This window comes from Kwoniella pini, chromosome 1 (assembly GCF_000512605.2).
Source record: "Kwoniella pini CBS 10737 chromosome 1, complete sequence".
In the NCBI taxonomy this organism is placed as follows: Eukaryota; Fungi; Basidiomycota; class Tremellomycetes; order Tremellales; family Cryptococcaceae; genus Kwoniella; species Kwoniella pini.
The window spans coordinates 713,510-726,577 of NC_091716.1; the positions used below are offsets into that span (position 1 = coordinate 713,510).

Consider the following 13,068-nt stretch of genomic DNA (forward strand, 5'->3'; position numbering starts at 1 on the left):
TCTCACCTATCTCATTTTGTTTCGTTTAGCAGAGAGTAGAAGCACTTCACTACTCCGGGATCATCTTGTATCGATGGACGAATAGTGAGACGGCAGAACAATAACAATCGAATAGGAGGGAAGGAAATCCGCCAAAAAGATGTCAACACCGCCAAGTATAGATCCGATGAATTCGACAACAATAGAAACAAGTAGTTGTATAGCACCTATGACAACGAATGGAGATAACTTATCAGTCGTGTCATTACCTGGACCTTCCATATCGACTATACCTTCCACATCGACGTCCACACCTTCAATTTCATTGATAATAAAGGAGAAGGAAAAAGTGGTTATAGACAAAGACTTATTACCGCATCCTGCAGAAGATCTTTCAGCGGATGATGATTTATTATCATGGATTCTTGTGGATCAGTTAGGATGTATGCCAAACACGAAATTAGGAGTGCACCCTCAACAAGTCAAGTTTGTTGGTCCATCTTTCAAAACGGATGACGTCCTCAATATAATAAAAGAGGTACGTTTTGACTTTTCCTTTTCCTCCTTGTTGTATTTCTTCGCTAATGCTGATATTCTGATGGACTTTCTCGTACCAAATAGACGATCACGAAGGGAAATATACAAGGTGCTATGCAACGGTTGCAGGAGTGAGTGGATCCTGAGAGGCGTTAAAGAGACAATTCCAGGAAACTGATCTGAGTTGTGGAAACCTAGATTTCATCTGATAAAATCGCATATGGATGGTAAAATGACAGATTATCAGAGAGAACGCTTTGTCGCGTAAGTCACAATTAATACACTCGCCTTTGAAAGTCTTACACTGATTTGACTTTGATTAGCCATCTGCGTCGATATCTGCTTCCCCTAGCTCCAAACTCAAGATTGGAAATTCACTTAACATCACGGTATTCGTTCGTGACTGGACATACTGAACTTGCCATATTCGCTACGAAACCTCTTGTTCCAGGATTGGTAATGCAGGAATTACAAGGAAGTGTTGTACCTTTACCTGATCAATGGAGAGAAGAAATGGAAATAGGAGAAGATTTCACCGTTGCCGTTGAAGCTGCTGGTGAAGAAACGGATTCTGAAAATGATGATACCGATCAAGAAGAAGATGATAATGATACTATGTCATTACATTCTTCTGCGACCAATACGCGGCGAGAAAAAGGCAAATCCAAAGAAATTGAAAACAACTTGAGAAAAGGTCAAAGAAGAAGTGATAGGACGAAAAGAAGAGATTTTAGTATAGTTTGGTCTGGACTCAAGAGGTGTTATCAGCTTTTCTTGGGACCTGCGCGATTCTTAAATGTATGTACTCAAAATTGGACAATGATGCCGCCTTTGGGTTCTAATGCGTTTTTCATAGCACGATTGTAATCCGAATGTGGAGTTATTGAGACAAGGGAAATATGTAACTTTTCGTGTATCGAAGCCGATCAGAGTCGGAGACGAATTGACTACCTTTTAGTACGTGTTCGAGTCTCGCCGAAGTTTTGGCGCTTGTGCTGACTCTAGATTTACCTCACTTAGTGGTGAAAATTATTGTAAGTTCTCGTGCTCCCCGGACGTACCGGGCTTCTGCTGATTCTTTGGGAAACTTACAGTCGGGAGAAATAATATTGAATGGTGAGCTTGAGAAGTCTAGGCCAGTCCTTTGTCTACCGTGAAGCTGACGTTTGTGTGTGCCCTCATAGCCTTTGCCTTACTTGCGAACAAAAGGGTGTAGGTGGTTTTACGCCTGTTTCGACTGTACCCTCAAATCGTGGTTCCAGATCTGGATCAAGAGACTCGTCTGCTGGCCCATCACGCCGAAGCACTTCAGTTGATATGCGCGAATCAGTCGCACGAGACGTAAAGAGCGTGAAGCCAAGCGCTTTGAGAAACGTCCTTAATAGCAATATTGACAAAGAAGACATGTCCGATGACGAGCGATCCACGACTACGGTTGAGCCAAGTCATCTGAACGGGGACGGGTCATCCGAATCGAGGTGTGATCCACGAGACGATAGTGTGAATGCGACCCCTACGAAGAAGAAGTCTATCAGTATGAAAATTACCTTACCACCTTCACCTACATCAGAAAGTATGGCTTCTGATCCCGAATCGCCTATGGATCCTCCTCCGAGACGTGAAAGGATAATTAGAAAAGTTGTACAGAATATCAAACCCTGGTCTTTCCTTCAGAGACCCAAGAAAATCAGGAAGGAAGAGCTTTCCGAAGCTGATGAAGATAGTACAGAGGTCACTGATGACTTGCCCAGCGATTTTCCAAGATGTGCAACTTGTGCGAAACCGCTCAACGAGCAGATTTGGTTTAATGGCAGATATTTCGAACATTGTGCGAGGTATGCCAATAATCTCTGACATGCGTTTGATCGAGGTGAATTGCTGATTCATATGACTTATTAGGTGTATACGACACGCTTTCATATTCGAATTACCTTGGCCAGCTCATAATCCTAAAGATGTTCGCGAATATCCACCTTCTCATCTTGTACCACCTGGATATATCCCTAGAAGAATTTCCACTATACCTTTACCTACACTCAGCAAGCAGCCTAAATATGTGAAACCGATCGAAGTTCCTGTTTCACCTACGACTGAAACCAAAGCAATGGCACGAGCCAGAAGATTGAGAGATCAAATTGCTGCTGAGGAGTTCTTCATTGAGTCACTTAGAGAAGCCGCTTGGTCAGCTCAAGAAGCTCACGAAGCTGCAATCGAAGCTAAAGAAGCCGCTATCATAGCCGCGAAAGAAGCTAAAGAACAGCAGAGATTAGCAAGGATCGAAGAGAAGAAGAAACGTGATGCCATGAATATCAAAGGCACCGGAGTATGGAGTAGATATGCCTACGTGACTGAAGATGAGATCAAGAGGAAGGAAGCCGAAAGAAATCAAGTTTTGAGCGGTACGAGAAGGGGTGGAAGTTTCAGAGCGAGAAAGGAGGAAGAAGAAATGAAAAAGATGGCCGAGGAACGATTGAAACAGGAAGAACGTGAAAGATTGGCAGCAATGGGTATCAATCCATCTTCGTCCCCAACATCTGCTAGACCACCGGTGCAGCAAAAACATGAAGCAAAGCACCAATCAGAAGAAGAAGATGAAAGTAACGTGTCTATCGATTCTTCAAGTGCATCTAGTACTGTACTTGTGGTGGATCCTAAAGCACTTAGACGAATGTATCTACCCAACGCGAATCGGGATGACGATGATGAGATGGAAGTTGCACAAGCACCTGAATTGTCGTCGGTGTCGCGCGGTCATCATTATCTTCAGAGTAAAGCTACTTTGCCGCCACCGAAAACCAAGAGCATCGTGAAACCTATCAAAGGAACAACGTCAATTTCGACAATACAGCTCAAGCACGTTTCCAAATCCACTGTAGTTTCGTCACCTTTCAGACCTATCGCGCCTAAACGGCCCGTCGATACAACCCCATCTACAAGTTCTTCTGTACGCAGAGAGGCGTCATCTGGAAGTATGAATAAATCGCCTATCATCGATTTGACGGCCGATTCGGATGACGATGGAGTATCGATCCTGCCTTCACGATCGCTGCCTTCGAGGTATAGCCAGTCTTCAACGAGCAAACAGATAAACAAGTCATCTACTACCACCAGACATTCAGATTCTTCATCAATACATACAAGTACCGATAAGAACAAATTTGCCCAAAATTCCCATACTGCGTCGTCTATGTCAGTCAAAAGGTCAAGCTATCCTGACTTTGGCGGTAACGTTAGCGGACGAAAATCAGATGGATCCGGATCTTCTAGTGTGGACGTGACCGAAAATGCTCTTGACTTGCTTGAAAGCGCTCACACTGATCGTTCCGAGTCTATCAAAGGCGACACATCTACCAATTATAACAGCAAGGGGCGAGCTCCTCCACGATTGATACTGAACGTTACCCCTCCTAAAGATAAGTATAGAGACATGGTCTGCGATATCAATGGTAAAGGCAAAGACAAGGAAATTGCTTCAGCTGGCCCTCTACGTAATGGATTGTCGATGAATGCAATCATAAAGAAGTTTGCAAAGCCTTTTCCTCACTCGAGTGCGAATGGCACCATGATCGATAGCGGTATCATCAAAGATAGAGAAAAGCCTAATTCCAATTCATCCTCCAAAATCCTATCAGATGGCCACGTCAAGAAACGGAAGAGAATATCTGATACCAGTTTGGTGAGTTGACCCTTTCACTTAGATCATACTGTGGGATATTGACATTTCAAAATAGACATCGTCATCCGTTTCGCCAAATTCACATCCAGAAAAGAAGAAAAGGACATTCTTTCCTTCTTCCATTAACGTTACTATCGCACCTTTAGGTCCTGATTTACCTAAACCTAAACATACAATTCATGAAACATAGAATCATTCGTAAGATGACTTCTGTTGACCCCTAAATCTCATAGCTAGAACCAACATCATTTTGCATGGTTTCAGTATCGTTTATTATGATCATTGCATTTAGCATTGTGCATCAACTCTTATTTTCATAATCCTATATCCTCATCGTTGTCATGCATTTGCATTGTTGTATCTCCAATATGTCTTTGAAGTTCTGGACATATGCCCAAGTTAGAATATATAAGAGTGATTAACCTTCCTCTGATTAGTGTGAGAATGATCTGCATATGGTATGAGTAATGAGTTACAACCTCCGAGACAGGTATTCAGGACTGATTTTATACCATGTACGGTCCGAAAGAAGTAATCCTCACCCGACTGTTACGTAAATATGCAATATCACCCTGAATGATAGTCTTGGAGATCCACCACTTAGAATTGGTTTTAAAATTGTCTTCTACCGTATGGTAACGGGGAAAACGCCACACGTCCAATTTGTAGCGCGTCATCCTATTAACTTGGTGGTCAGTCTTCCAGCAACATCCCAATATGCAATTAGCAACATCCTAACAGCTCCGCTCAGGTCCCACATTGCAACCCCCATTCTCAAACTCAACAAACGATTCCTTTTACTTTTATATATCTCTTTTATTTCTCTGTTATACACTTTGCAAAATCCCATCCTACACATTCTTTATACGTATATACATATTCTTTTAAAATGGCTACTCTCGAACCCAAGAAAGATGTTAGACAAAGAGGTCATTCCGCTATTGTATGTACCCACGTTTTATACCTATTTCATCTTAATACTTTCATTCAATGTTGATTTATCGTTTGCTGACTGTACTGCCACTTCTAACTAACTCATTCCACCTGGTGCTCGCGTCCCCAAACTCAATATGCTTCTTTCTTACGCGTTCTGCCCTCAACATCGTGACTTCTACATTCTTTTTGATGGGGAATCACAATGATGTTAAAACAGGACTTCAAGTCTGCAACTACTGGTGTAGCTGCTAAGACCATGAGAAATGAACTCAATAGAATGGTCTCTGGTGAGACTGATCCAGCTAAGAAGAAGGTGAGCGAACCAATTGTTCAATTCACTTCACAGGACACCTTTCGAACGTGTCTTGTTGAAAAGACCCATGCTGATTTCCTTTTTTTCGTAATGTTGGTAGATCTTCGAGGCTGAAATGCAATCTTTCTTCCTCCTCTTTAATCGATTTTTGACTGAACGAGCCAAGGGTGAAAAACTGTGAGTTTTGACCCTCCTTCATACTCAAACACGATTTTATAGATCTAAACGTGCTGACGTGAGTTGATTCTATCAGTGATTGGGAAAAGATCAATTCTCCTAAACCAGAACAAGTTAGACCTTACGCTGTTCTTGATAATGTTGACCCTTCTATCCTTAACAAGCTTGCTGTCCTCAAGTTGAATGGTGGTTTGGGTACCACTATGGGTTGTGTAGGTCCTAAATCCATTATTGAGGTTAGGGAAGGTATGACTTTCTTGGACCTCTCAGTTAGACAAATTGAGGTGAGTTTGAATGCTTGCACTCTATTTTTTCGGTTTCATTCGCTTTCCAACTTCCATGAAACCCTTGTTATGGGATGACTTGCTGACACTTCCGTTCCGCGTATGTAGCATCTCAACGAAAAGTACAACGTGAACGTACCATTCATCCTCATGAACTCTTTCAACACCGATGAAGATACCGCTCGAATCATCCAAAAATACCAAAATCACAATATCAACATCCTCACTTTCAACCAATCTCGATATCCTCGAGTTGACAAAGAATCTCTCCTCCCATGTCCTAAAGAGACTACTTCAGACAAAGCTAACTGGTACCCACCAGGACACGGTGATATCTTTGATGCTTTAACGTGAGCTTCCTTTTCCCAAGTCCACCTGGGATCTCAACAAGCTGACGTTGAATAACACAGCAATTCCGGTCTTCTCGACAAGCTTATAGCCGCTGGTAAAGAATACATCTTCATTTCCAACGTTGATAACCTTGGTGCCGTTGTTGACCTCAACATCATGCAAACCATGATTGATGCTCAAGCTGAATACGTCATGGAAGTTACCGACAAGACTAAAGCCGATGTCAAGGGTGGTACCATCATTGACTACGATGGAAAGGCTAGACTCTTAGAAGTTGCTCAAGTACCAAAGGACCACTTGGATGAATTCTGCTCTACCAGAAAATTCAAGATCTGTAAGTACACCGGCACTCACCTGTAAACCTGCAAAAAAAGATTTGCGCTAATTAGATCCATATCTCATATCCAGTCAACACCAACAACATCTGGTGTAACTTGAAGGCCATTAAGAGAGTCATGGATGAAGACGCTCTTAACCTTGAGATCATCGTCAACAACAAGGTAAGCTACCAGTTTCCAATTGGCAGTGTGGTGACAACCAGCTTACATGCGTGCCGTAGGTTACTGATGCCGGACAAGCGGTCATCCAGCTCGAAACTGCCATCGGTGCTGCTATCAAAGTGAGCTACGAAGTGAAATACTGCAGAGTGAAAGGTAGCTGATAGATTCCTTCGCAGCACTTTGACAGTGCTATTGGTATCAACGTGCCTAGATCTCGATTCTTGCCTGTCAAGTCATGCTCGTGAGTACTCGGTCCAGTGCAATCAGACTTTGTTGGCTGACCCGAATCTCTCAGTGATCTATTGTTAATCAAGTCTAAGCTTTACAACCTTGAACACGGTGTCTTGACCATGGACAAATCTCGAGAATTCGGTGGAACACCTGTTGTCAAGCTCGGTGATCAATTCAAGAAGGTTGCTGTAAGTCATCGATTCAGTCGAGGCAATACTGTGTGTGATGCGTGAGAACGAAAAATTGATATTGTTGTTTTGTCTGTAGAACTTCGAGAAACGATTCAAATCCATCCCTAATATTACCGAACTTGATCACCTTACTGTTGCAGGAGACGTCTCTTTCGGTAAAGGTGTCAGGTTAGCTGGTACATGTATCATTGTCGCCAATGAGGGTAACAAAATCATGATCCCCGATGGAACCAACCTTGAAAATAAATTAATCACTGGAAATCTTTCCATCATCGATCATTAAGCATACAAGAAGATGGGAATTTAGGAAGTTGTTTGCGATTGGTCCGTTTATTCGTTCTTATCTTTTAATTATTAAGCGGATAAGAAAAAGTATGGAAAAAAAACCTTTTTTGTTATTCTCTCTTTCTGAATTACATTTACTGTATGAAATTAAGTAATTGATTATTTGAAAGGAAAGGATAAACAGGAAAGGATCTTTCAATTTTATAGTAGTTGCTTAGCTTTTTTTTTATTTTTCTTGTTAAGTTTCCAAAGTCTCATACATTTCATTTTCTTTTTTCCTCTTTTTTGATATTAGCAAAGAAAAAGCAAATCAAGTATATCAATTTTTTTCTAAAACAAATCATTCTATGCATATTCAGAAAAATCAAAAAATATAATTAAAAAAATACAATTTGAACTTTTGATTTATTGTATTTTTGCTTGCTTTGTTAAATTGTATAGATAGCATCAATTATAATTTCACTTTGAGATGTTGTTCAAAGGAAGATGACCTTTCGATTTGAGAGCGAAATCTACTCCAATCAAATTTTAGAATATCGTATGATCCCATCAAGATATATTTGGATATAATAGCGCAACATTGTTTTTCAAACTTCAAACATCAAATTGCTAACTTGATAACTGCTCATACGATGTGCAATTAAAAATTGATTCATCTTATTTAAATCGAAATACTATTTTCCTCTTTTTTTTTCCCGCGTGTCTCAATCTCTCTTGTTTACTTAACTATTGATCACCTCAATCACTGAACTATCAAATTAAATTATAAATACTAATTCCGAATTGGAATTTCTCATCATTCATCCTTCTTTCTTTTCACTCCTCCACTTTCTTTACTACCGTGTTATTGATTATTTACCTTCTACCAGCACCTGTAGCAGTACCAGCAGCTTGAGCTCCTTGAGCACCTGGTCCAGCAGTTTGTTGAGTTTGACCTTGAGAAGAAATTAAGGGAGCACCACCCCAAGTTGATATTAATCTTTTAATTGTTGACCAAGCATTTTGAATTACTGGTGGTTTATTAGAAACGAAATTATTTATATAATTATTTACATTTGAAATTGCAGATTTCGTAAATGGAGAAGCATGATATCTTAATCTAACGAAATGAACCATGAATAAAGGTGCGATGAAAGATTGTCTGAATCTGTAAGAAAAAACAAAAATCAAATAGTTAGTCAGGACAATTACTTCAAAAACGTCTTTTGTGCATATTATCGTGATCCCTTCGACTCCAAAGGCTCTTCGATCCAATATTCAGGCATTCGATATTGACTTAAAGATCTTCTGTTGATGTATAGATTCAAATTTGAACTTACGTCAATACACCCAAAATCAATCTTACACAAATCAATAATTCACAATAAGCTACAAATCTCATAGCAACATCGTAATTGCCTTTAACCCAAAGTTGAATTTTCTTGGATATGTTCTCTAGTAAGACTGGTGGTCTTTGTGCTTGTGCACCGGTAGGTGGGGGTCTACAATGGTGAGAGTTAGATTGGGTTTTACTTTTATACTATATACTGCGCAATTATATCACTCACGGTACGAATTTAGGGATAATGTTTGTTCGAAGGAAAGTTAAACAGTGGAATAAAGAGAAAGTTGCAAATGGAAGGATTGAAACTAAGTATGCAGAACAAGAAAAGGATCAGCATATTTACAGCTTGTTTGGAATCTCAAATATCCATCCCTTGATCCCTTCACAAGCATTGTACATTCTGTCTTATCTTTTAGACAAGTGCGCAGTATTAACTTACTATTGACGGGCTTCGCGATCCACCAATATAAAGCCAAAATAGCATATTGAACATTCTCATCTACTAATGCTCTTCTAAGCCAAGCTTGATTAAGTTGAGGTTTTCCTAGTGATTTATACACTACGATAGAATAAGATAAAAGTGCACCTGTGAAAGCGAGTTTATACGATTTGGTAGGTTCAGGTCTGAATAAAACGGTTTGAAGAAGGACGTATGCTGCGCAAGAAAGAACATATAACGTGTCAGCTATGCCAGATCTCTTTCTGATGAATCCCTCAAAGAAAACAGCCAATTGACTGATTAACCATAGCGAGGAAGAGGAAATTACTTACACGCTGATAAGAGCATCACACCATGTCCGAAAGCCCAAAGATAATGAGGATCAACCGCTGGCATCTTAATTGTTTCTCGTGTGTCTGAAGTTGATTAGTCAAAGCCTTTGCTAGATTTGTCTGGACCGATGGCGTTGGTTACGCTCGCTGTCTTGATGATATCGAATGATCGTTTGGTGAGATTGTCTAAGAATAGGTTCTATGAGTAAAGGTCAATCAACTTTGCAATTCATGACATACTAAGTGGTAATGGTTCATTAATTATTCCGCCTACGTCACTTTCGAATTAAAAATGACACATGGTCATCATAATCTTGGTTAATTCAACGTGGCATCACTCAAGTGTTGGTGGCGAATTTTACCGGGATTTACGGTGTTTACGTTAAATGGCACAACCTCAAAGGTAATTAATTGATTTTGTATTCAACTTCTTTGCCTGAGAATTACGCAACAATCAAGTATTTCTTGAATACCTACTAACCAATATGACCTCGATTGCAATTGTTGATGCGCTAAGAACAATGTCTATGGCCTGACATGTTCCCGAAAGCATCTCCTTGACCCACTACTAAACAACGTATTCTAACACAGCTCCCAGCTACTTGAACAATCTGACTGACCTCGATTCTGTACCTGAGAGATCCGTGCTCGTCCTCATTTACTAATTATTCAAGCTGAGAGTGATTGTACCTTGATTTTCACTGACCCTCGACACGACCTAGAACGACCTGATTGTCATCGAAAAAGCTCTGCAGCATTTAAACTGACGTCAGAATGATCAATGATAAGAGCTAAACAAAACATCCTTTGAGGGTTCTGCAACTCATGGTATCATCATATTTCGGAGTTGATCATTGGAAGACGTCATATTTCCAAAACTTTGCGTCAAAAATGCATGTTTATGAGTCAAAGCGACTACAGTCGAAACAAGATATAAGATATTTATTCAATTTTCATGTTTTCCCTCTTCAACACATTGAGTTCATCATTTCATTTCAAACTGAAAAGAAAAAAGCTTAAAGATGGCAAGTCATACTACTACCACTACCACAACCAGAAGTAGAAGAGGAGGAAAATCTCCACTCTTACTGGGATTTGCCGCTTTTCTCGTACTTGTGAGTCAACGAGCATAACGCCGAATCACTATTTATATTGATGGATACATTTCAAAGATCGCTACTCTCTTCGTCTGGCTTTCAGCCTTTTCCGTGCCGTACATCAGATCAATTCATTATATCCATACAAGGGAAAATGATGTCAAGGTGAGATCAATCCCCTACGGAAGTTAAAAATACCTCTTGAGCTGGTGATTGACTTGATGTGTATCTTTGCTTACAGTTTGGTAATTCCGGTTGGTGTGCTGGTGCCCCCTTGAATGGGTTATTGACTGGTATTAAATGTCATAGACATGTCGGGTGAGTAGTATTCTCCCTCATTTTCTCATTTCATTGGTTTTGCTCCTAGATCATTGGCTATGAAATTGCTCTGGCTGATAAGCTAAATACATCATATTCAGGTATAATTTCAGACCTTGGATTCCGGGTGGAAAATCAGCTACCGGAGCTTTAATCTTAGTCGCTTTGACTGCGGGATTTGGATCTTTAGCTTTTTTCTCCTTACTCCATTCAGCAACTAACATAAGATCAGGAGCAGCCAGTTTCGGATTGACCGTAAGTAAAATTGACCTCTTTTATCATGATCCTCTGAATAGTTACTGACAGTTTTGGGGGGTTTGTTTCTTTCATCATGTAGCTTTTCACTACCCTCTTAGCTACCATTTCATTCTTCTTGGTGGTCATTGTCTATGGAACAGCTCATCGAAGATTCAATCATGACAATTTAGATGCTCATTATGGTGCTGCCTTTGTACTTGTAATTTTAGGTTGGTTAATCTATTTGTTGACTATCCCTTTGATCTTCCTTGGATGGTTCAAGAATAGAAGACAACATACTACTAACGCTACTATTCGAGGCGATTCTCACCAAACTACCAATGTCTCAATCAGAGCTTAATATCTAAAAATACGATTTTAGTTGTTCATAGAGGGGTTTAATGGTACATGATCACCATAGTGAATTAGTGATATAATTGATTAGCTAGGTCAATTTCTGGTTGGTAAAATTATGCTAGATATTGCTATAATAAGGGCGAAGCGAGATGTATATCCTTATAATAAGTTCTGAAGTTGTACAGACGGCTCAGTCGTGAGCAACAGACCGAGTAAGATTTGCCTGAGGCATGGCTGCATGGGATTACATTTCATAATGTACATGTTCGTATAATGTTTAACGTTGTCTTCTCCCTTTCCCAATGATTTTTCAAAATCTGGACTTGTTTAATGGCATAGCAAATTGAAGGGAGCTTTGATCAGTAAGCTTCCTAATCATCCTTATCTTCACCTTCCCTCTTACTCCAATCTAACCAACTACCAACATAGTTCCTCACATTTGAGTAACCCTTCTCATTGGCTAATTCAGCTGCGTTGGCGGATCTTTTACCTGATCGACAGAAAAAGATTATATTTTGATCATAAGTTGGTTTTGAAAACGCGAATTCCTATTGAAAAGTCACATTTTGGTTAATAAAATCCAAGGGAGATGGATACAGAGACAGTTCTCCTCTTGAATAGATACATTTATTCAATTTTACTCACTTTTTGGAAATCACCTGGATTGAATCCTTTATCTAAAGCTTCTTTCAATCTTGATAAAGGTAAATTTACAGAAGAAGGAATTGAACCAAGAGCAACTTCATCTGGTTCTCTTACATCTACAATGAGAATTTCCTATGTGGAATTTCAGAATATAAGAATTAATTTCCTTAAATAACCGATTGAAGGTATTTGATAAAAACTCACATCTGTAGGTTGTTGAGTAATGGGTTTTAATTCTTCATATTTCACAATAGGTTCTTTTGCCCAAGCATTTCTTGAAGTTGTCTTTCGAGCTTCATAAAGAAAAGGAGAAACTACCATTTGATTAATTGAGGTAGATGAGAATGGTCGAGGGGAATTTAAAAAGATTGGTCGGACAGTCGCACGTAGATTAAGGGAAGTTCGTGCAAAAGTATTCGAAGATGCTCTGATGAATGACATTTTATGAAAGAATTTTTCAAAATGTAAATAATATTTATGTTCGAAAACAGCTGCGTATACTCGGTGAATGTCTACTTTACTTTATTATCAAGTAAGCGAATTTGTCAATAATATTGTATGTTGATGAGCTTGTTAATAGTTATTCGGAAGACTATGTTCAAGTGACGTGCTCAGGCATAAATAATTCCCAAATACCCCACAACCACGTGTTTGAAAGAACTATCTGATTATGCCACATCATGAATTCAATTAGACAGTCTTTCGCCTCGGATCAAGTTACCTTTTAGACTTTTTCGAGATTTCAACGCTCAAATCGTTGCAATCATACAAAAATCAGAATACATCAACATTCTATAAGTCTCAACCTTGCCATCCCAAAGATCCAAACCACCTGTTGGAACTCTCCTCAGGTGACATA

At 39.6% G+C, this 13,068-nt stretch overlaps 5 protein-coding genes across 5 annotated transcripts; 3 read left to right on the forward strand and 2 right to left on the reverse strand.

Moving 5' to 3' along the window:
- Positions 1-139: 139 nt before the first annotated feature.
- I206_100277 (uncharacterized protein) lies at positions 140-4,382 on the forward strand (the record flags this gene model as incomplete). The annotated part of the gene is made up of 10 exons (XM_019152822.1): positions 140-517; positions 601-647; positions 715-780; positions 840-1,314; positions 1,373-1,473; positions 1,537-1,550; positions 1,611-1,632; positions 1,701-2,351; positions 2,416-4,192; positions 4,248-4,382. The coding sequence occupies 10 exons, from the start codon at positions 140-142 to the stop codon at positions 4,380-4,382; spliced, it is 3,666 nt and encodes a 1,221-aa protein (XP_019014960.1).
- Positions 4,383-5,081: 699 nt separating this feature from the next.
- On the forward strand, positions 5,082-7,458 carry I206_100278 (uncharacterized protein; the record flags this gene model as incomplete). Its single annotated transcript, XM_019152821.2, has 11 exons — positions 5,082-5,135; positions 5,346-5,441; positions 5,542-5,618; positions 5,695-5,902; positions 6,011-6,252; positions 6,313-6,587; positions 6,662-6,753; positions 6,813-6,872; positions 6,930-6,994; positions 7,049-7,172; positions 7,252-7,458. 11 exons carry the CDS (start codon positions 5,082-5,084, stop codon positions 7,456-7,458), a joined length of 1,500 nt encoding a protein of 499 aa, XP_019014959.2.
- Positions 7,459-8,315: 857 nt separating this feature from the next.
- On the reverse strand, positions 8,316-9,619 carry I206_100279 (uncharacterized protein; the record flags this gene model as incomplete). Its single annotated transcript, XM_019152820.1, has 5 exons — positions 8,316-8,607; positions 8,780-8,941; positions 9,008-9,089; positions 9,224-9,439; positions 9,556-9,619. The coding sequence occupies 5 exons, from the start codon at positions 9,617-9,619 to the stop codon at positions 8,316-8,318; spliced, it is 816 nt and encodes a 271-aa protein (XP_019014958.1).
- Positions 9,620-10,577: 958 nt separating this feature from the next.
- Positions 10,578-11,568, forward strand: I206_100280 (uncharacterized protein; the record flags this gene model as incomplete). Its single annotated transcript, XM_019152819.1, has 5 exons — positions 10,578-10,670; positions 10,728-10,817; positions 10,894-10,970; positions 11,072-11,225; positions 11,308-11,568. 5 exons carry the CDS (start codon positions 10,578-10,580, stop codon positions 11,566-11,568), a joined length of 675 nt encoding a protein of 224 aa, XP_019014957.1.
- A 367-nt stretch (positions 11,569-11,935) lies between these two features.
- Positions 11,936-12,650, reverse strand: I206_100281 (uncharacterized protein; the record flags this gene model as incomplete). Its single annotated transcript, XM_019152818.1, has 3 exons — positions 11,936-12,112; positions 12,210-12,341; positions 12,414-12,650. The coding sequence occupies 3 exons, from the start codon at positions 12,648-12,650 to the stop codon at positions 11,936-11,938; spliced, it is 546 nt and encodes a 181-aa protein (XP_019014956.1).
- Positions 12,651-13,068: the final 418 nt, after the last annotated feature.